Source organism: Rhinolophus ferrumequinum, chromosome 22, assembly GCF_004115265.2.
Source record: "Rhinolophus ferrumequinum isolate MPI-CBG mRhiFer1 chromosome 22, mRhiFer1_v1.p, whole genome shotgun sequence".
NCBI classification, from domain to species: Eukaryota; Metazoa; Chordata; class Mammalia; order Chiroptera; family Rhinolophidae; genus Rhinolophus; species Rhinolophus ferrumequinum.
In genome coordinates, this window is record NC_046305.1 from 21,233,214 (window position 1) to 21,253,809 (window position 20,596).

Here is a 20,596-nt window from a genome sequence, read left to right on the forward strand (position 1 = left end):
AAGAAAGGAAAGCAAGTTTCTGGCTTCCACCTGGTGCTCTAGCCCCATAAGGCAGAAAGATCCACAGGCATTAGGAAGAGAATCTTAAAAACAAAACAAAACAAACAAACAAAAAAAAAAACCACTACTACTTAACCAATGTTCTATCAGGGAAATAACCCATCTGCACTGGTTTAGACATGGATCTTACAGCCCATTTTGCTCAGCAGCGTCCCTGACTCAGAGCTTTTTACACTTAAAATTATGTCTCTACATTACACATTTTCTCAATTAATTTCTCTTATTTTTTTAAAAAAGATTCTTTATTCACTGGAACATCTGTATTGATAGATGTCATGTATGATGGGAAGTGAATTAGGCATTTCAACTCTCAGAACATAAAGGGTTTCTTTCAGTTTGGTTTTTTAATCTGGATTTTCTAATTAACAAACTCAATAGAGCACAGTCATGAGGATGACTAATTCTAGAAAGCGTCTCCTCAAAAGGGGTAGCAGTAGGATTGAAGCGAGAGTAGATATGAGAAATCGCCTAAGAACTGAGAGTTAATGTAACGTAGGGCCTGACAGCAAGGCCCTTCTGTCCTAAAACTCTACAAAGCAAAAATCACTACTAGTGTTTGAGTGTGTGTGGGGGGGGGGGGGGGCGGGGAGGTAGGATGGGAGGCAAGAAATGCTGTCTTTAACAGTGACCATGATGTTAAAGGGGGTTTGGCTTTTGACAAGAAAATGGAGACTACACCAACACATTATGCAACAGCTCTCATGAGCAAACTGGATGGAGTTCTACTCCAGGCAGCCCTGGAGAGGGAACAGGCCTTGTGGACTCCTGTCCTAAGGGTGGCTGACATCCAGGGGGAGCGGCCCCAAAACAGGAGCATTGAGGGCTATGAACTGGGCCTTCAGAGACCCCACATATAAAGTGCCAGTGAAGGAGGGAGAGACTTGGCTTGCTGAGAGCTCAGAAGACAAGACAGTTAGCTGCCACCATGACAAGGCTGCAAACCTCCATCCCCAGTGACTTCCCCGCACCAACCCCACTCTCTCCAGCTGCCCAGCTCCCAGAGAGCGCCTACTGCCATGTCCACCGCCATTTAACTGCCTCTCAGTCCACATGCATCATTGTATCTTTTATAATACGCCAGGCAAGCATAAAGAGAAGGAAATAAAAGGACCTTTTTAGGGCTATTGTTACTCAATACAGAGTAGCTGGTTGTCAAAGAAACTTCCCTGAGGAGCAAGGACAGACCTGGGTCACTGAGCTCCAGCTCATGGTAGGAACAGCGGGGTAATGGCTGAGGTTCAAAAACCCAATTTCACCAAAGTCCCAGCTAAGGCTGTCACAGTGAGCCTTGAAAAATATAAATCAGATCATATCACTCCCCTACTTAACCCTCCAATGGTTCCTATTGCACTTAAAAGAAAACCCAAGCCTCTTCACAGTCTGGCTGGACTGCTTGCCCCACATCTCGTCCTCACGAATTTCCTTCCCTTCTAGGCCTCAAACATGCTCCTTTCCATCTCAAGGTCTTGGTGCTTGCCCTTCCCTCTGCCTGACTCCAGCTAGCCCCAGATCCTCCCCTGGCTGCCTCCTCTTCCTCACCCACCTCTCAACCTGGCACCTACAGCATCAAAGGGCCCTCCCGCCCATCCTTCCAGAAGTGGCTCTCACACCTTGCCCTTCCATCACGTCACGGGAATTACAGCTTCACGAATGGGTCGGGGGTGGGGAAAGCCAGGGGAAAGTCAGAAACAGTTTTGCTCACTTCAGAATTATGTGAGCCATTCATTCACACACGACTGAAATTCACCGCCATCTGGCAACTGAAAGACACTCCAGATCACAGTGGACCCACAGGATCAACTCCAGAAGAAGCACAAAACACGCAACAAGAAATGAACAACTGTCGCCATTCTACCTTCTCTCTCACCAGAACAAAAGGAAGTGCCAGCTCACTTGTTTGCCTGTTTACGTTCTATGTTCACCCCCTGGAGCGTGAGCTAAGTGAGGGCGAGGGCATTGTCCACCTCGTTCTTGCTTTTATCCCAGCTCTTGGAATAGTGCGTAGACCACTTGGTTTCATAAACAAATGGAATAAATTAAAAGGACATGGTTACTAAGTCTTTTCATATTTTTGAAAATTGAAATGTATTCATTCAAACATACTTCAGGGCCCACCTGACATCCGACGCTATGGGGTATGAGGGGAAATACACGGACGCATCAGATCCTGCCCTCAAACAGCTCACTGTCCAGGAGGGATGTGTGACATGCACAACTCTACATAAAGCTACAGGGTCCAAATGTCCCTGAACAAGCGCGTCACGTGGGGCAAGTGGTAATTATACTAATTCCTGGGCTCCACCCGAATCCACTGCATCCCCAGGAGTAGAGCTTGGGGCTCTAAAACATCCTGGCAGGTGCCCATGACCTAGAAAGTCTGGGAGGCAAAGAGGAAGGCAGCATGGAGGAGGCAGCCTCTGAGATGGACTTGAGAGGGGCACGGGTGGAGATGGGGGAAAGGTGGGCACTTTGGGCATAGGGAACGAAGCCAGGAAATGGGGGGAGGGACAGAAAGCAGCATGTGGTCCCATTTGGCAGTGGCACAAAGAGGAATAATGGTGAGATGAGATGAAACGGTAGCCTGAAGACTCACTGTGGTGAGCCCAGGACATGGGGCTGGTTTTGACAGAAGGGAAAGGAATCCCTGACTGATTCTAGTCAGGAGTGAGGGCATCAGACAGGTAGTCAATTGACAGATAAGGGCTCGGAAAGGGTCAGTGAGCTAAGCTACCTCAAGTCACGTAGGTAGAAGGAGAGAGGCCAGGGCTCAAACTGTTTCTGTGAGTCTAGAGGCAAAGTGGGGAAGGGAAGGGTCAAAACTAGCCCTTATTGAGTCCCCACTGTTTCTAGGCACAGAGCTGAGTGATTTACATTTATTATTAAACTTCACTACAGCTCTGTGAGGTAAGAAGCCCAAATTGCACACAAAGGTGCATATTCTTTCTCTAGAAACAGAAAGGAAAGGGTGATGTAAAAGATGGTAAGGAGACAGATTCAACACGATTTGGAAACTGACTGGTTTGGGGGTCAGGGAGGACAGCCCTGTGGACGGGCGGGACAGCCCCGTGGAAGGGGGAACCACCCCGTGGAAGTGGGGGACAGCCCCGTGGAAGTGGGGGACAGCCCCGTGGAAGTGGGAGAAGCTCTGTGGAAAGGGGACACAGCCTGTGGAAGTGGGGGACAGCTCCATGGGAGGGGAGGACAGCTCTGTGAAAAGAGGAAACAGCCCTGTGAAGGGGGGAAGCCCCGTGAAGGGGACGGCCCTGTGGAAGTGGGGGACAGCCCCGTGGAAGGGGAGGAAGCCCCGTGGAAGCGGGGGACAGCCCGTGGAAGGGGGGACCACCTCGTGGAAGTGGGGACAGGCCAGTGGAAGTGGGGGAAGCCCCGTGGAAGGGGGGGACAGACCCGTGGAAGGAGGGGAAGCCCCACAGAAGCGTACTGGCTTCTCCTCAGTATCCTGCTTGCATCTTCATTAACTGCCTCTGTGCAGCCTGTTTTGATGTCTGGTTTTCCTCATTTACATGTTCTCCACTTTTTATTTAAGCTACTTTGTTACTTGGACAACACACAGATCATTAGCTGCTGGTTTTCATATACCACACATGGAACGAAAGGAAGTTTAAACAAGAATGCTGTGTTGTGAGTCTGCAGCAGGCAGGGACAAAAGAGACCTGGTAGCTCCTCCCAGGTGGCTCTTTCTCCCCTCCAGGTGCCACAAAAAGACATCAGCAGTGCCTAATTAGAATTGCAAAGACACAGAGTTTAGGGCTCACTTCAGGTGGGAGCAGCTTTCTAATCAGCTCATTTGCTTCGTATACCGCTATTAAAAACTATATACTTAAACAAACGTCGGCTTCCAGGTTACATTTACAAAATAAACAATTCAAAATCCTATATAACAAATCAGCTATCTTGCCTCTCAGTTATCACCTCTGTGCATGTGTGTGTTTAGAAATATATACATGATGGTTTTACCTTTTCTTTTATATTTATCTATGAAAACATACATAATGGTTTCATGCGTGTATTTTAGCTGTTTCTAAACTGCGAGATGGCACAGAGATGCTAATTCCCTTCCTATTACTCTCTGGTTCTAACTCTCGGGACCAAGTGCCACTGTCTCCCCAACTTCTTTGTTGCCAGAGCAGCTCAGAGCCCACCCAGGTCTCAACAGCCCTAAGGACACACAGAAAAGAAAGAGGGGTACCCCCAGTTCTCTTCTTTCTCCTTTTCAGAAGGAGTTCTTTAGCCCGAATTAATCCTTCATTGGACGGCTTGGGGGCGGACTCCTTTGAACACATCAGACACCACACAGTCCAAGACATATTTCAAATGATGGTGAGCAGACATCTTCCACACCGTGAATGCCACAATTAAATACAGCCAATGTGGTGGCACTCAGAACAAGGGACGTTAAAAACTACCCTGTGATTCAGGAAGCTCCAAACTCTTCTAGTCTGCATAGGGCCAGCTTTACGAATGGGTCAGGGATAGGGTGTCACCAGGGGAAAGCCAGAAACAGTTTTGCTCACTTCAGAATTATGTGAGCCATCCATTCACACACGACTGAAATTCATTGCCATCTGGCAATTAATTCAGACACTCCAGACCACAGTGGACTCACAGGATCAACTCCAGAAGAAGCACAAAAGATGCAACAAAAAATGAACAACTGTCGCCATTCTACCACCAGAACAAACTCGTGCTTTGAAAGGGCACACACTGTCTCATACAAATGTTAGCACTTGTACAGAACTTGATCAGTACTCTATAAGCAGAATCTGTTTACTTCTAGGGAGGAATTTCTCTTCTAACAACCATATTAACTCCAGAGATCTTCTCACATAGTTTTAGGGCCATGCCAGAGGGTCATCACCTTTTTCAAATTTGCCTAAGACATATCAATGGCAAGAGCCACCCTAATTATCTAAAATGAAACAGAGCTGTTTTCTTCTGTCATCTTTTTTTCCCAGGCTGATCACTTTTTTCCCTTTTTCTTTTGTAATGTCACATTTAAGAACTCCAGTCAACTACAGTCTTCTTTCTTCTGAGGCTATTCTTAGGTGAGCAGCGATTACTGTTTCCTGGAAGTCGTTCTCATTTCTATAAGATGCAGAAGAATGGCGCTCACTGGATTTTCCCACAGTCATCGTAAAACACCAATACCAAAAATGCTCACCTTTATCAATAAACGTGACAGTTCCTTTCTGCCCCAGAGCTCAATGAAATACTCCAACAACTTAAAAGGAAGCATGTCTCTCCTTGCAGTTGCCTAGGCTGAGATCACAGATAGGGCTCTTGGCTTTGTGGAAACTTATGTCATTCCAGAGAAGTCGACATTACTTCCATCAGCGTAAAAGATGCAGCTGATTAATTTCCGGCATGCTGCAGTTTCTTTTATGCCAAACACTAAGCATTCAACATAGCCTGATAAACCAGAGTACATGTTAAGAGTTTGTTAGAGTCAATAAACGGAGTTTATTATTATTTTTTTTAATCTATGCCCATTTCTCCACCGTCTCCTCTTTTACAAGGGGAAATATGTTTTCTTCTCTTGGCCATCACAGAATGAGAAGGGTTCCTCAAGTATCACTCGCCTCGCTCCTCCAACCCACTACAGTTTGCACTAGTGATAAGCTTACAGGAAAATGCCATCACTCTCTGGCGTTACAAGGACACCGCTCACTGACTCTGCTCCCTCATTCTCCTAGCAATCACACTCTGCTTCTCTCCAGCCAACTGAGACCACTTTCTCTAAGTCTAAAGGGCACTTAAGACCTGCTAGTGGCTAAACAACAAGAGTCCCTCCAATTAAAAAAGGAAAAAATCCCCACTCAAACCTCCCTCTCCACCACCTGCCCTGTCTTTCCTTCTTCCCCTTCACAGCTTAACTTCTCCAAAGTGTTATTGCTGCCATTCCCTCACCTCCCACTTGCACGCGTCCCCACCCTCTTCAACCTAGCCACTGGATCATGGTTCTAATGAAACAGTTCCCCATAGGCACCCAATGATAAACAGTGCTCAGTCCCCACCAGGCTTCACCTTCCAAACGGGGAACAGAAAGGACTTATTTTCTAAGGAGGGCTGTAAATTAAGAGGTGATAACCCTACCTCACCCTGGCATTACTAAGTGATGGAGGACTGTCTGCTCCCAGGGACCCCCTCCCCACCCCCACTCTACTTCTAAATTGGGAAGATGAAAGAGGGAGGGGATTCTTGGAATCTTTAACATCTTGGCTTAGGGAGCGCTGTCATGTGAAGGGAGATGAAGGAACCCTGTCACACAGACTGGGCGTGGCGGCAAGGGGACCTCCCATTCCCCAACTGGATAAGCAAGAGACATGTTATTTGCTCTGTGCCTACCAGATTAGGGAAGGGGAAAACTATCAAGAGATGGCAAGACAGAAAGAAGCCTTACTTCGCCACTTCTGCTTTTTTCACAGAACACGGAATAAGGTGGCTAGTTAGAGCATCTCACCAGTACACACCCAAAAGAGCAAGGGGATCCTAGCACCAGTTATATTAGAGGCACTTAACCACTCACCACGCAACACAGTTGGAGCCCAAAAGGGAAAGGAGGAGGGGTCCCAGAGGCAGAACACCTCTCCTCCCCATTTCAAGTCGCCCACCACAAACCTGGGAAGTGATAAGCTCAGGGAAAGCTTTAAATCAAATGTCTATTTTTCTCACGATATTATTTCCAGACATATCCAAGTAAGTAGCACATGGTAGGCTTAATAATTATTTGTTGCATAAATGACTGAACAGCTTCTTCTTAATCCTCACCCTCCTTGTCCTTTTTCCCTCATTTCATTCATTCACTCATTCATTCACTGCTACCACAAGTGTGTGTCGAAGGTTGATTCTATACAATTTAATCATAGAAAGGTGATTAAGACATGTTCCATTCCCTAAGAAAGTTACTAGAAAAAATCAGAAAAGTACAAACTTGCATCGACCACAGGAAATGATGTGAACAGTAGCATGGCAGCGGTACAAAGTACCAAAACATTAACTCAAAACTCTAAACTACTCCCTGAAATAGACCCAGGCAGCTTTTTCGGATCAGTTTAGATATGGAATTCTCGTGCCTGCCTTTCCCATGACAGTTGGTCCTTTATCCCTCCTGCTATGCAGGATGTGTCAGAGGTAGTTTACACACCTATCATCTATGTGGGGCATCCTGGAGAAAGCCAGGACAACCCATAGTCCTTGGGTCTGGGGTAGACCAAAGAGACTTCAATGCACAGCCCTGGATGAGGCCCTGGAGAAAGGACAGGTACGTAGGGCCTCTCCTGGACCACCGCCATATATAACCTAGCACAGAGGAAATGCTGTTGGTTTAGGATAAAGGCGATGCCAATTACGACCACCTCCCCTCGAGAGCATCTTACCCACAGGGAGATGGTCATGCATGTGGAGAACGGAACCACCTTATCCAGAAATCACATGTAATTTACAGATTGTTTAATAGCAGACTCTTAGTCAGAATTAATTCACATTTAGAGCCACATGATTGCAGAAAGCACATCAGCTCTACATGATTTCTGATTTCCTTGTAATCTTCGGCAACCAGTCCTTCAGCAACCATTATTGCTTCCCACATATATTTCTGACAGGCATTTTAATGATAATTTTTACCATCGTCAGAATAATGCACACTCAGTATAAAAATATCTAGAAAATGCAGCAAAGTTGATAGCAGAAAAATATCACGCATATTCTTACCAACATTGTTAATATTCTGGAATATTTCCATTTAAGCTCTGTGAGATTTCACAGCTACTTGGAATGAGTATGTCCCATAAGCCAACTCTGGTAAAAATTGTCAATAAACTAGAATATAAACTACCATCTGTAATCTCTTTCAGTTATGAACAGGTTGTATCTTAATGACTGTAAAACAACCAATAGATTCAATTAAAAAGCTTAAATTTAATGGAGGGAAAATTGGTTAAGTGGGTTGTTTAACATATGAATGCAAGCAGGCATATTTGTCTTTCCAGATGCCCAACAGGTGGAATTAAGCTTGTCCAAGCTCTTGGGTAGCTATCACTTCATATATAAACCCCTTTAAATATAATTTCCTTTGATTATTTAAGAAGGATAATCTCGTGTGATTCTGGGGGGCACAAAAACATAGTGCTAATGTGTTTTCTTGACACGTATACAGCTGTTATTATTTTTCAAGATATTGAACAAGGATTTTATTTTTAATTCTCAGTCTTCCCTAACAGACATGCTATTCAATGATATTGAAAATAAAAATTATTGGCTTACCGGATTAAGAAATCATGCAGTCCAACGTCAAAATACCTGTTCAAAGGAGACACAGACAAGCTTATCAATAGAAGATATTTACTGAAATGGTGGACTTGACAAAAAATAGGTAATTTACATTCAGAGCATGGTGAATAAATGGATTACTCTATGATTGTGGTTCTCAAAGTATGGCCCCTGGGCAGTCACAGCAGCATTCCCCGGGAACTTACTGGAAAAGCAAGTTCCCAGGCCCCTTAGACACAGTGATTCAGAAATTCTGGGGATGGGCCCAGCAATGAGATTGAACCACTGCTCTACGATAGCAAAAGTGATTTGGCAAGTCTAAGCTCTCGTTCTAGAAAGAAAGACCTAAGGATGGATTTCCCAGGTACCTTCCCTTTTTCTAATTGGTGAGTCCTTTTATAACACTAGCTGTCTCAAAAATAAATGAAGTGTGTTTTCAAAGCGCAAAACCACACTGACCTAAGGGAAGCAAAGGGGTGGGGAAGGGTCAGCTCAGGCCTTCCCCAATCCTCCCAGCGCAAGTCCCTGCAGCTTTTCACCAGAGAGAGCACCCCGTCCCTGTCTGGGTCTGCCCTAGCAGGGAAGGGAGCAGAGCAGCTCCACGCACTCGCTGGTGAGCTGGGGCCTCACGCCAGGCATCCAGTAAGTCCTGGGCAGTGGTGAGCCCTTCCAGCCACAGCACACCCCTGACATCACCAAACTTGCATAATCCTTCTGAAGGGTACTGCCTTGATTTCCCTAGTTAGGATGCTTGTTCCCCCTGAACTCCAGCCGCTTCTCTCCCTTTGGGTCTGTCTCTGAGTAAAAAGACTCGGTAGCCAGAATTATGATACTGCCGTCCACAAGGCATTTTTGCGACTTCTACCACCTAGATGGTGACTGCTGGGTGCCCCACACCCACTGGCCTCCTGGGCTAGCGATCTGCTTGAGTGAAGCCTGAGTTAATTCTGTCCCTACAGACAATGAGCAACAGACACAGAGATTCACCCTGCAGTGGGGTCCGACTGCCCAGGCCGTGCCTCTCTCCTGCTCAACCCCCACCCTGTCCCAGGAGCACCCAGCATGCCCAGCACCTCCCTCCCCCATCGGACATATGACAGGCGGTGACTGACATTAAAATAGGATTCCTTGTAGGGCACCTTTAAGTGACGAGGTTCTTTTATGTACTTAAGCATCTGTTTACAGATCATGGACACAGGGAAGGCGAGAATAGAGAAACAAAGCCAAACATAAAGTTTACCATTTTAACAATTTTGAAGTATATACAGTTCAGCAGCATTAAGTACACTCACACTGTTGTGCAACCATCACCACCATCTATCTCCAGAACTTTTTCGTCTTCCTCAAATGAAACTCTGGGTTTCCTCTCTACCATGGTAAAACTGATGTAGGCCCGTTTCAAAGGGTTCAAGGGTGGGGCCTCTTCCAGGGGCTACATCTTTCATTTCAAAACATGAGCAAACCAATGAAGTCTATAGAAATATGTTCTCATTAGTTTTCCTGTACAGGTGGATAAGGCGCCTTAGGGAGCTACGGTAGAAATGGACTAAGACTGTGGTGTTTTTTTTAAGAATCGTGTACCAGGCCCTGTGCTAGGCACCACTGCACTATCTCTTTCAATCCTCACAACACACCCTGCAAAGGAGGTCCCTATTTTACAAAGCCACATGGTCCTACCCCCAGTCACACAGCTAATTAATTGCTGAGTCAGGATCTAGCTCAGAGTACCAAATGCCCAAGTCTGGGCCTTTTCCCTTCACGTATCCAGCCACTGACCCACTTAACGTTTACCATGGTGACAATGAGCCAGGCAGTGGCAAGCCCGTCACACACAGCACATAACCGCTAGCCAAGACATAGCAAAGTCAGCAATGATTTCAGTAGAGTGTGACCAATATCAAACATGCTCTCCCTTCGTGGACTGCAAACTCCACGAGGGCAGAGCCAGAGCCAGCCACCAAGCCGCTTCTCACAAAATGTGTGTTGAGTGAATCAACATGTGAATGACATGCTGTGATGAGGCACCAGTACCTCTGTCTGCTCTGGAACTTACCACCGTCCACTGCAGATAGGAGATGCTTTCAAGCAGTCATTGAATACATCAACTATTATTACATGCAAATACGTAAGATAAATACCCACAGATAGAAATGGGGCTTCTTGTCTGAAATCAGATAGCTATCAAACTATAGCACAATTACTCTTATCACCTTTTAAGCAAATAATCTCTCACAGCTACCAGCCCACAGGAAGCCTGGATTTCCTAAGGAGGACACATCAGAAACAGTGATCCCGTGCATATCATTCTTGGTTCCTTCCAGAAATAAAAAATAGGGACTCTTTTATGTGTCTATGTGATGTAAAAGTTTTTGTTGTCTGAATATCAACTGACAGCAATAACGGGAGGTGGTTTTCTGCTTGATTGACATACATATAAAAAGGAATTTTCTAACAAGTTGCAATGCCCTACCAAGGCAGTGAATGTCCGACCATGGGATGAGTGCAAGCCTAGGTTAAAAGGGTGTGTAAAGGACACTGAACCATCAGACAGAACACTGGAATGGATGACCTTAAACGTTCCACCTTGCCTCAGGCTTCCAACTCTGTTTTAGTCACTTTCCGGAAGCATCTCTAAGTGTGAATTCTCACTCCCATAGCAGCCGCTCTTGTCTGGTAACCATCAGCAAATCAGTGGGCCGTGCCTGGGCTAATGGTTCCATTGCAGCCCTGATGGTTTCTTTATTACGATTACGACTGCTACTCTTGTTAGAGCCTCACCGTGCATCAAAATTAGGCTCCTTGCGCCTGACAACGTGGTGCTGCCCATGTCTACTCACCAAGCACAGATATTTCTATATCCTCGCATTTAGTGCCCTCTTTGACAGAGGGGTCAGGCCCACACAGCGTGTCCGTGGAAGAATGCAGACCAGAACCCACAGGTGGTTCCAGGACTTGTCCTGCTCTGCCAGGCTGCCTGCCTTTTGGGGTCCTGGTCCTTTCTCCCAGGCTGATCTGGGCTGTTTTGGAGCTAGGAATATAAAAGTCAATGAACTGTGGCCAGAAATTGCACCTGCCATACAACCAGGGAGGTAAGTTTCCGAACCACAGTGGTTAACAGCCGCTTAGCATGACACATGCCAGGACAGTATTATATGAAGTACCATATTCAGATCTCAATCCTTGCCTCTATTTCTTCAATCGGCAATCTTCACAGTTGTTCATCTCCAGACCATTTATCCCAGTAGTGGAATGCCAAACTTTGGCTCTCATATTCTGCCCAGGAAGTTTGAAAACTGACTAAGAGAGTTGAAAGTAAAAACCAAGTCAAATCACTATGAGAATAAAGTTCATACCTAGATTCAAGAAGCCCTCTTTAGTTCTGGCTGGGCTACCTCACTTAATTTCAGATAGCAGTAAAGATCTTAAAGTTTATCTGCTCTAACCTCTTTACTTGAAAAATTAAAAACAGAGGATAAGGAAGATGAAATAATTTGAAACACAAATACATACCGTGTTTCCCAAAAATAAGACCTAGCCGGACCATCAGCTCTAATGCGTCTTTTGGAGCAAAAATTAATACAAGATCCGGTCCTATTTCAATATAAATTATACCCGGTCTTATATAATATAATATAATATAATATAATATAATATAATATAATATAATATAATATAATACCAGGTCTTGTATAATATAATACAATGTAAGACCAGGTCTTATATAATTTAATATAAGACCGGGTATAATGTAATATAATGTAATATGATATAATATAACATAATACCTGGTCTTATATACTGTAAGACCGGGTCTTATATAATATTATACACACACACACACACACACACACACACATATATACACATCCCGGTCTTATATTAATTTTTGCTCCAAAAGACGCATTAGAGCTGATAGTCCGGCTAGGCCTTATTTTCAGAGAAACACGGTAATTAGCGGCAGAGCTGAGGCTAACAGTCCAGGTCCCTTAGAGCCCAGCTCTTTATTCAAAGTGTCAAAACACTGCCCTCCTCTCAGTTTTAATCAACGCCTTATCTTCTGACACAATGCTTGGAACACGCAGCCTGATGACATCATACAGTAACTGGCATCATGTCACACCATCTCCACCTCCATCCATATAAATCATGTGAGTATAGTCTGCAGGGTGTCATTCCCTCACTTTCGTACACTCTAGTCTGGCCATGGCTGGATCTAACCTGCATATCAATTTGAGATTTGGAGATGGATGACAGTCAAAAATAAAAAGTGATGCTGGAAAAACAGGGAAGAGTGAAAGTGAATTTAGGTCAGGAAGACAGACACTAGTTGGCAGTCAAGCCACATTTGGTAAAATACCAAAGTCTGATAGGAAAGTAGAAAATACGAATTATAGCCCTGGGAGGACAACTTCTAAAGGGCAAACATGGTGAAAAATAGTGTTGGGCATTCACAGGGCACCCTCTTCACTGCATCCGCCAAGTGTGTCTGCCATCAGGTTACGAGGGAGCAAATTCTGGGAAAACAGCCCAAACGCCTGGAGATCTGGACATCTCACAGTGTTGGAGAAAGAAGAGGAATGCCAGCACCAGCTGGAAGGCTCAGAAGTAAAGCGCTTTCCCTAAACGACAGTAGAAACCACATCTCACTGGAGGTGGATATAGAAATTCACGGGCTGAGCTCCTGCTCTTCCACTTAATAGTATCTGACCTTGGGCCAAACAAAATCATCCCTCCAGGCCTCATTTTTCTTAACTGCAGCATGGAGATAATGACATGTACAGTGTAAAAAGGAACAAATGTAGTGTGTACAGGTGCTTCATAAACGTTCTACGAATGTTCCAGATTCTTTTCTCCCCTCCTTAGACTTTATTAAGTTCCTGAAGGCTCTTCTCCAAACGACATTAATGCTGTGTTCATTCATCTATCCAACAAATATTTATTGAGCATCTTCTTGATGTCAGACACTGCAACAGATGCTCAAGACACAACAGAGAACAAGAGAACTAAGCTCCTACCCTTAGGAATATTCAGGAAACAAGCCCTGAATCAGATATATGATTTGGAAATATTTTCTATCCATCTGTAGATTGTCTTTTCATTTTCATTTACGTGTGTCATTTGAAGCACAAAAGTTTTCAATTTTTAAAATCCACTTTATCAATTTTTTCTATTGTGGATCATGCTTTTGGTGTCATACCTAATACATCTTTGCCTAACCTATGGTCTTGAAAATTTTTCTCCTATGTTTTCTTCCAAAAGTTTTGTTTAGCTCTTATATATAAATCTATAATCTATTTTAAGTAAATTTTTGTGCACAGTGTTAGGTAAGGTCTAACTTCCTCTTCTTTTTCATCTCTTTATGTAAAGATGTCTACTGGAGATATTTGTCAACATGGAGGTCACTGACAGCTCTGATAAGTAGTCTCCTTGGGTGGCAGAAATGGAAGCCAGACTAGAGCCAAGTAAAGAGTGAATGGGAAGGACAGGAAGCAGAGACAGTGAGCACAAATAACTCTTAGGACCAGTTTGGTTGTGAAAGGGAGGAGAAAAGGTAGTGACTACAGAAGAATGAGACAAGTGAGGTTGTTTTTGTTTATCCTGGAAGGGGGTGGGGGGATTTTCCACTGTGCCAGGTGATGGGTACGAAAGATGTAACAGAAGATGGGTACAGATGCCAGCAGATTTAGTAGAGGGAAGAATTTAATAGGGTCATCAGATGAGAGAAAAGTGGATAGAACTTAGGCTCCTCCCACTGGAAGCCAGCTGGCAGTGACCCCCACAAAACATCACTTGGGTTGGAATCTAAAGTGTTACTGAGATGAAGGAGAACTGGCTCCAGAGCCATAGGAGACAGGGGGAGATGCTCTCTTCTTTCTCCCAGGCAGCACTTGCAGCAGTGATGCCCAGAAGGCAACCAGAAGCAGCAAGCTAAAGGGAAAGAAATCCATATCCTTAACGGAACTACTGATAAGGCCCTGCTGATCTTTCTGCCCTGGTTGCCTTTGACAACTCGACTACTGAATTGTCTCCAATTAGAGAATAAGAATATCTGGCTTTTGCCTTTTATTCCCCTCTCAGAAAAGATCATCTAGAAACATGGGCCTCAGCTTCTGTTTATAAAGTTAACTGGGCCCAAGATACCTGGTGCTTCAGGAACCACCATTAAGTAGGTCAGATCTCAAAAGGTTGGGGACTGGGAACTGGGCAATTAAACAAGTCAAGACTGAAGAAAAAAAAAATGCTACCAGGTCATAAAAGTTTAACACAAAGAAATGTTAATACAATCTTCAAAGTTGAATAATGTATTCCCTATACATATGTATTTATGATCATCTTCTTAAAATCTCATACCACCATACAGCATTTCTCTTGTGGATACAATATTACAATGAGCAATTACTCATGATTTGTGTTTGATGAAGTTGTTCACTATGGGTTGAAAAACTGCCATCACATGATCGTTTCACCCCTCGGAACAGATGAACATTTGGTTCTGTCGCTATTAGCAATCCAAGGCCAACTGGTTCGAAAAAACAGAAATAAGACTCAAGTGTTGAACTGGGGTGAGGTACATAGGCTTTTCCTTCTTTTTATAGTGAAACAAAAGATTCTTTACCGTAACTGGAATCTAAATAAAATGGTCATTATATCTAAAAATGATACTTAATCATTTTTAAAATAAGTTCAATATTAGTGTCATCCTCACCAAATTGTATCCTTTCCCTGCTCAGTTTTATTTTCATACCAATTATATGTAGCAGCCTTGCTAAGAATGCCCCTTTGGTGTTTATTCCCTACTTGACTGTCTAAGATACAAGCAGAGTCCCAAGGTTTTAAGACAACCAAGTCCCCAAGTCTTTGTAGCCTCTCCCAGGCTCACTAATTACCCACAAAATGTCTTAGTCTCTCCCGGGGCATCTGTTTCATCTAGATGGCTCCAGCTAATCCAAGTGAATACAACCATTTTTCTTTCTATAAATTTCTATCAAATTATTTATTGAAATTTAGAAGGAAAAAAATAAAGGAGGTTATGAGGAAACATTTGGTCAATGAGCAAATAACCCACAGCACTATCCAACAGAGAGAGCTGTAGGGAGTAGGTAGCAGAGCCCAGAGGGTCACAGATGAGAATGGAGTCCCACAGGGCTGTACCATGCTGCAAGGCTTGAGGCTTGAAGCGGTGTGACACAGAAGGTCTCATCAGGCCTAGACAGGACAACTGCACAAGGCTGATCAACACAGCAGAGAGCGCAAGGAAAAATCAAGAGACTGCAAGGCAGACAGCCAATACACACACGAGCTCTTGGCTTTTCACAAACATGTGCTTTTGTTTTTCACATAGTTAATACCAAAGCCAGGTCGGTGGAACAAGTCCACAGCCACTTCATTAGCGGTCCTATGTTGAGACAGTGCTCTGGGCAAACAGGAAATCATTTCTTACAGCTGCCTGGTGATGCAGCTTGGTTTACAAGGGACTCTGGCCTTGAGGGATGTGAACAGGTTTGAACCTAAAGACGCCTTCAAGGTTTTCTAACTCATCAGCCCTCAACCTGCTCACCCAAGCCGCCGGTGCTCCACATCTGTGTCATAAAAATTAAGGCCCTCTCCCATTGGATGTTACAAAAACATGAGATAGGCATAGAAGGAAAAAGAGATCTTACTTTGAGAAATAGGACTTATATTGTAAATAGTCTCCAACATTTTAAAGTTCACATATCTCAAGGAAAATTAAAATTTACTACATTTAATAGAAACACGGAGAAAAAGAAGCATCATATGTATACTGTACCACAAACCTTATTCTCCTGAAAATAAACCCATGCAAGAGAATAAAGAATCTAATTTCTTCCTTCCTCCTCTCAACAAATAGGTAACGAGCCCCTACCTTGGACAGGGCCAGACACTGTCAGGTGCTAGGAACGGTCTCTGCTCACAGGAGCTTACAGCTTAGGGAGACAACTGGTCATAAATAAAAAATTAGAGTAAGCCCAGCATCCAGCATGCTATTGGGGCAGGCGTTTGAGAACAAAAGGGCTTCGATCCCTGGGGATCCTGCTGCGAATAACAGTCCTCCAGGTCTCCCTGTGACAGTTGTCACAAGATCAGTTTGTAACAAGCCAGACAAGACCTGCAGATGCAGGACTGACAGACAGTATAAGCATTTTGAAACCCAGTCAACACCAAACTAGAGACTTCTTGTAAAACAGTTGCTTTCCAATTAATTGGTAGTGCTCACTTTATCCCATGAAACTATTCCATTTTGAAACTCCTACAGTTTTAAGTTAAAAGCCAATGGCCATATGTCTTTGTTTTTACTTAGTGTTGTGTTTTCAACTGGCCTCTTAACTCTTTAACTAGAGACTTCTAGCCTGCTTAGAGTCTATTAGCACTTCAAAGATAATTTGTTCGTTTTCAGTCACTTATGCTAGTAAAAACAAAGAAAATATCACCTAGGAGAGCTAAAAACAGATTTGTTTTTCACAGCAGGGTATACCAAATTACATTAAAAGCCATGTCTATTATTATTCTATAAGATTCCCTTAAGTAGGGCACGCTTTTATGTATATAATAACCCCGCTTTACAAAACATAAAAGTTTAATTATATCCCATTCATCTATAGGTAAAATTGCCCACAAGCTCATTACTCAGGTCATACTCACAAGCCAATAAGCAAGCAGAAAAAAAGGTAGGAAGTGTAAGTACTGTCAAAAGCCCACGTATTATATTCTCCAAGAAACCTGAAACCAGGCACACAGCTGTGCATAATGTATGGTCACAGATTTGAAGTGAGAACCCATAAACAGCAGACAGACTTGGCAGATGACCAGATTGGTAAAAGATGCAAACAACAGGAAATCAGACAGTAGGACTATGAAAGGACATTAGTATAAGCTCACTTAATTTAGGGACAAACAGTGCTACATAGCCCATTTAGACTTCAATTGGATTGTTTCATTGTAAAAATCACTAATGTTCAAACCTATGATCTGAAAGTCACTGGTAATTAACCATGGGTGTAAAAAAGTATTAATAATAGAGGTTCTTAAATGGGCTTCTGCCAGCGAATGTACATCTCAGCCCAATGGCACACAACATTAGACACTATAGAGCAGGTGTTTTTTCATACGACCCACATTAAGAAGGATATGTCATAGTTCAACCTAGTATTTACAAATATAGAGAGAGGTTGTGGTAACCAGACTTCAAGATGGCCATCAATGGTCTCCACCTCCTGGCATTCACACCCTGGTATAAATCCCCATTGTACCAGAAGGATTGGTCTGTGTAACTAACAGAAGTGAAGAGAAGAGAATCATGGTTGACATGATGATGTCTCATTTTTGAGAGTCGGTTATAAAAGAGACTATGGCTTCTGTCTTGGGGGTGCTCTCTGGTTCTCTCTCTCTCAGGCATGTGCTCCGGTAGAAGCCAGCTATAATGTCAGGAGTAGCCCTAAGGAAAGACCCGCGTGACCAGGAGCTGAGACTGCTGTCAGCAGCCACGAGAGTGAGCTTGGATGCAGATCCTCCTGCCAGCCCAGCCTCCTGAAGACTATAGCCCTGGCCGACAGCTTGGCAGCCAACCCATCCAGGTAGGCAGCCCCTGGACCCCAGGAATAATAAATACTTGTTGTTTTAAACTGCTAAATTTGGGGGTAATTTGTTTCACAGGAAGAGATAACTTATATAGATATATAACTGAAACAAAAAAGTTTCAAGAAAACTTATGTATCTTTCTTCTGAGCAATGCACTGTGATGTTTTCTATTCCACTCCATATTTCAAAGTGCTGTGTGTAACCCACTAAAATAATTATAACCTGCCAATAGGTCATAACGTGAGTGATTCAATAGACATTAATAATATACCAAATATCTGGAATTCCATATATAGAGAGAACGTATCCATTTATAGATGAGAGAGCTAGGGCTCATTAGACCTTGGTCCTCTTCTCTTCTCTAAATACTCATTCCCTTGGTAGTCTCACCACCCAGTCTCAGGGTTTTAAATGTGATCTATGTCCTAAAAACTCCCAAATGCATATTTACAACTCACACCTCTCCCTTGTATTCCAGACCCCTACATCTCCCTAATTTTTAAACATCTCTACACGGATGTCTAAAAGAATTTCAACTTAGCACATCCAGAACTGCACTCTTGCGCATCTCCTTGCCTCTCCCCCTCCCGTAGCCTGCCTCATCTCAGTCAATGGCAACTCCATCCTTCCAGCTGCTGAGGCCATAAACCCTGCAGTCATCCTTGACTCTCTAATCCCGACATCCAATCCATCAGCAAACCCTGTTAGTGCTACTTTCAAAATACATCCAGAATCCGATGACTTCTTACTACCTCCACTTCAATACCTCCTAATGGGCCCCCTTGCTCTCCTACAGGCCATTCTCAACAGAGCAGTCAGAACTATCCCTTAAACACCCAGGACACATCATTCCTCTACTTACAGCCTACAATGACTCCCATTTAATTCAGAGGAGCAGCCAAAGTTTTTACTACAGCCCACAATGCCTGCATGGACAGGTTGGAAGCAGGTGGTACAGCAGAGGCACGTTAAGATCTGAGGGGGAAGGGTAACGAACTGTGAGCTCAACAAATGGACAGTGTTATGAGGGGGGAAATTGCTAGCATTTGTCCACTTCAGAGTTACAGAAGGATTCACAATGTATCTTTGTGCTCACTAGACACCATATCTGAAGGGTCACTCTCAATTTTAAGTGCCTACTTTAGAGGGAGACTGACAAAGAGGAGAATGTTTAGAGGGTGCCAACCAGGATTAGGAAGGGATCTGAAAGCAGACTGTTTGAGACGGTGACACAGGGAACCAGATAAGTTTAATATGGACAAGTAATGGATCAGAAAACACAATGGAGTGATTGTATTTTCAGGTAGATTTAGTGCAATTGTGATTATAACTAAATGGGCTGCCTTAGGAAGCTTCCTGTCACTAGATCAGATTCCCTTGGTAACGTCCATCCATCCATCCATCCATCCATCCATCCATCCATCCATCCATCCAGGCACCCACCATTTGTGAGCACACAATATGTAGGCAGTGAGTATATAGAAACGACCAAGTTATACTCCCTCTTTCACAAGGGTAATCAGGGAGTGAAGAAAGACCCACAAGTAAATAGGCCATTGATACATTTCTGCAATAAAGGGTAGGATAAAAGGAAGAACTGGAGCTGTGGGAACTCGGAAAATGGAGAGAGTGATATCTAGGTAGGCTGCTCAGAGTAAAGAAGCATTGACCTGAGCTGAGTTTTGAAGATTGTGGAAGATTTAGTCAAAGGATGTAGCTGGTGAATATAGGGGGTGTAGATAGATGAGTGTGTGTGAGTGTGTGTCTGTGTGTGATGACATTACAGACAAAGGAAGCAACTTACAGAAATAGAGGCAAAAGGAAATACGTCTCACTAGGTGAATGGGGGTGGGGAAAGTATCTGCAAATAGTTTGGTATGACTGAGGGCAAGGCTACACGGGCAGAGGCAAACTGAGAGCAGACTAGAAATACTGACAATAATAGTAAATACTTACTGGGTGGTTAGTACGTGTTAGGACTCATTAATTCCTCACAACAACCCTGTTGGGATTGTATCATTACTCTCGTCTCCATTTTACAGTTGAGGCAGCTGAAGCCCAGAGAGCTAAATTACTCCCCTCAGGGTTTTCAACGTTAAGTCACCAAGGCAACATCATAAACCAGGAAGCTTGGCTCAGAGTCCGGCACAGCCAGCCCTGCCCTCAGACCGCCTCGCCAAGCATGCCTGGACATCACAGGACTTTGAGTTTATCCTAAGGGCACTAGGGAACCTTCAACAGTTTTAAGCAAAGGAATGACTGCACAGAGATTTGCCTTCTACGAAGACCCCACTTGGCTTCAGTGAAGGAATGGAGGAGGGGGCAAGAGAGAGACGGGCAGGCCAGTCATGAGAGATGGTGGTTGTCCTGCTGTGATCAGCAAAAGGGGCCTGAACCAGGCTCGAACCAGCATGGACTAGGGTCACAGAGGACTTAAAAGCACATAAAGAAATCACTGCCCCACCCCCATTTCATCCCACTTTCAATCAAGGACTTTTCTTTAACCTCATAAAAATGGTGTCTTTGGGCACTTTATGTAAGATGGCTACATAATGAAAAAGCTTAAACATATTGGCTAGGGTTTTGTTGTTCTTTTCATTTTTTGTTTTCTTTTTTTGCCTGTTGCTCCTTGTAATGTGTTATTTTTGTCTTC

At 43.9% G+C, this 20,596-nt stretch overlaps 1 protein-coding gene across 3 annotated transcripts in view; it reads right to left on the minus strand.

Annotated features, from left to right (window-relative positions):
• Positions 1–20,596, minus strand: part of HHAT (hedgehog acyltransferase) — a 255,303-nt gene that overhangs the window by 115,222 nt on the left and 119,485 nt on the right. For all 3 annotated transcript variants that reach the window (XM_033094166.1, XM_033094165.1, XM_033094167.1), the window contains one exon: positions 8,341–8,376. In XM_033094166.1, the coding sequence (XP_032950057.1) occupies positions 8,341–8,376 (36 nt within the window). The remainder of the gene's footprint in view (positions 1–8,340; positions 8,377–20,596) is intronic.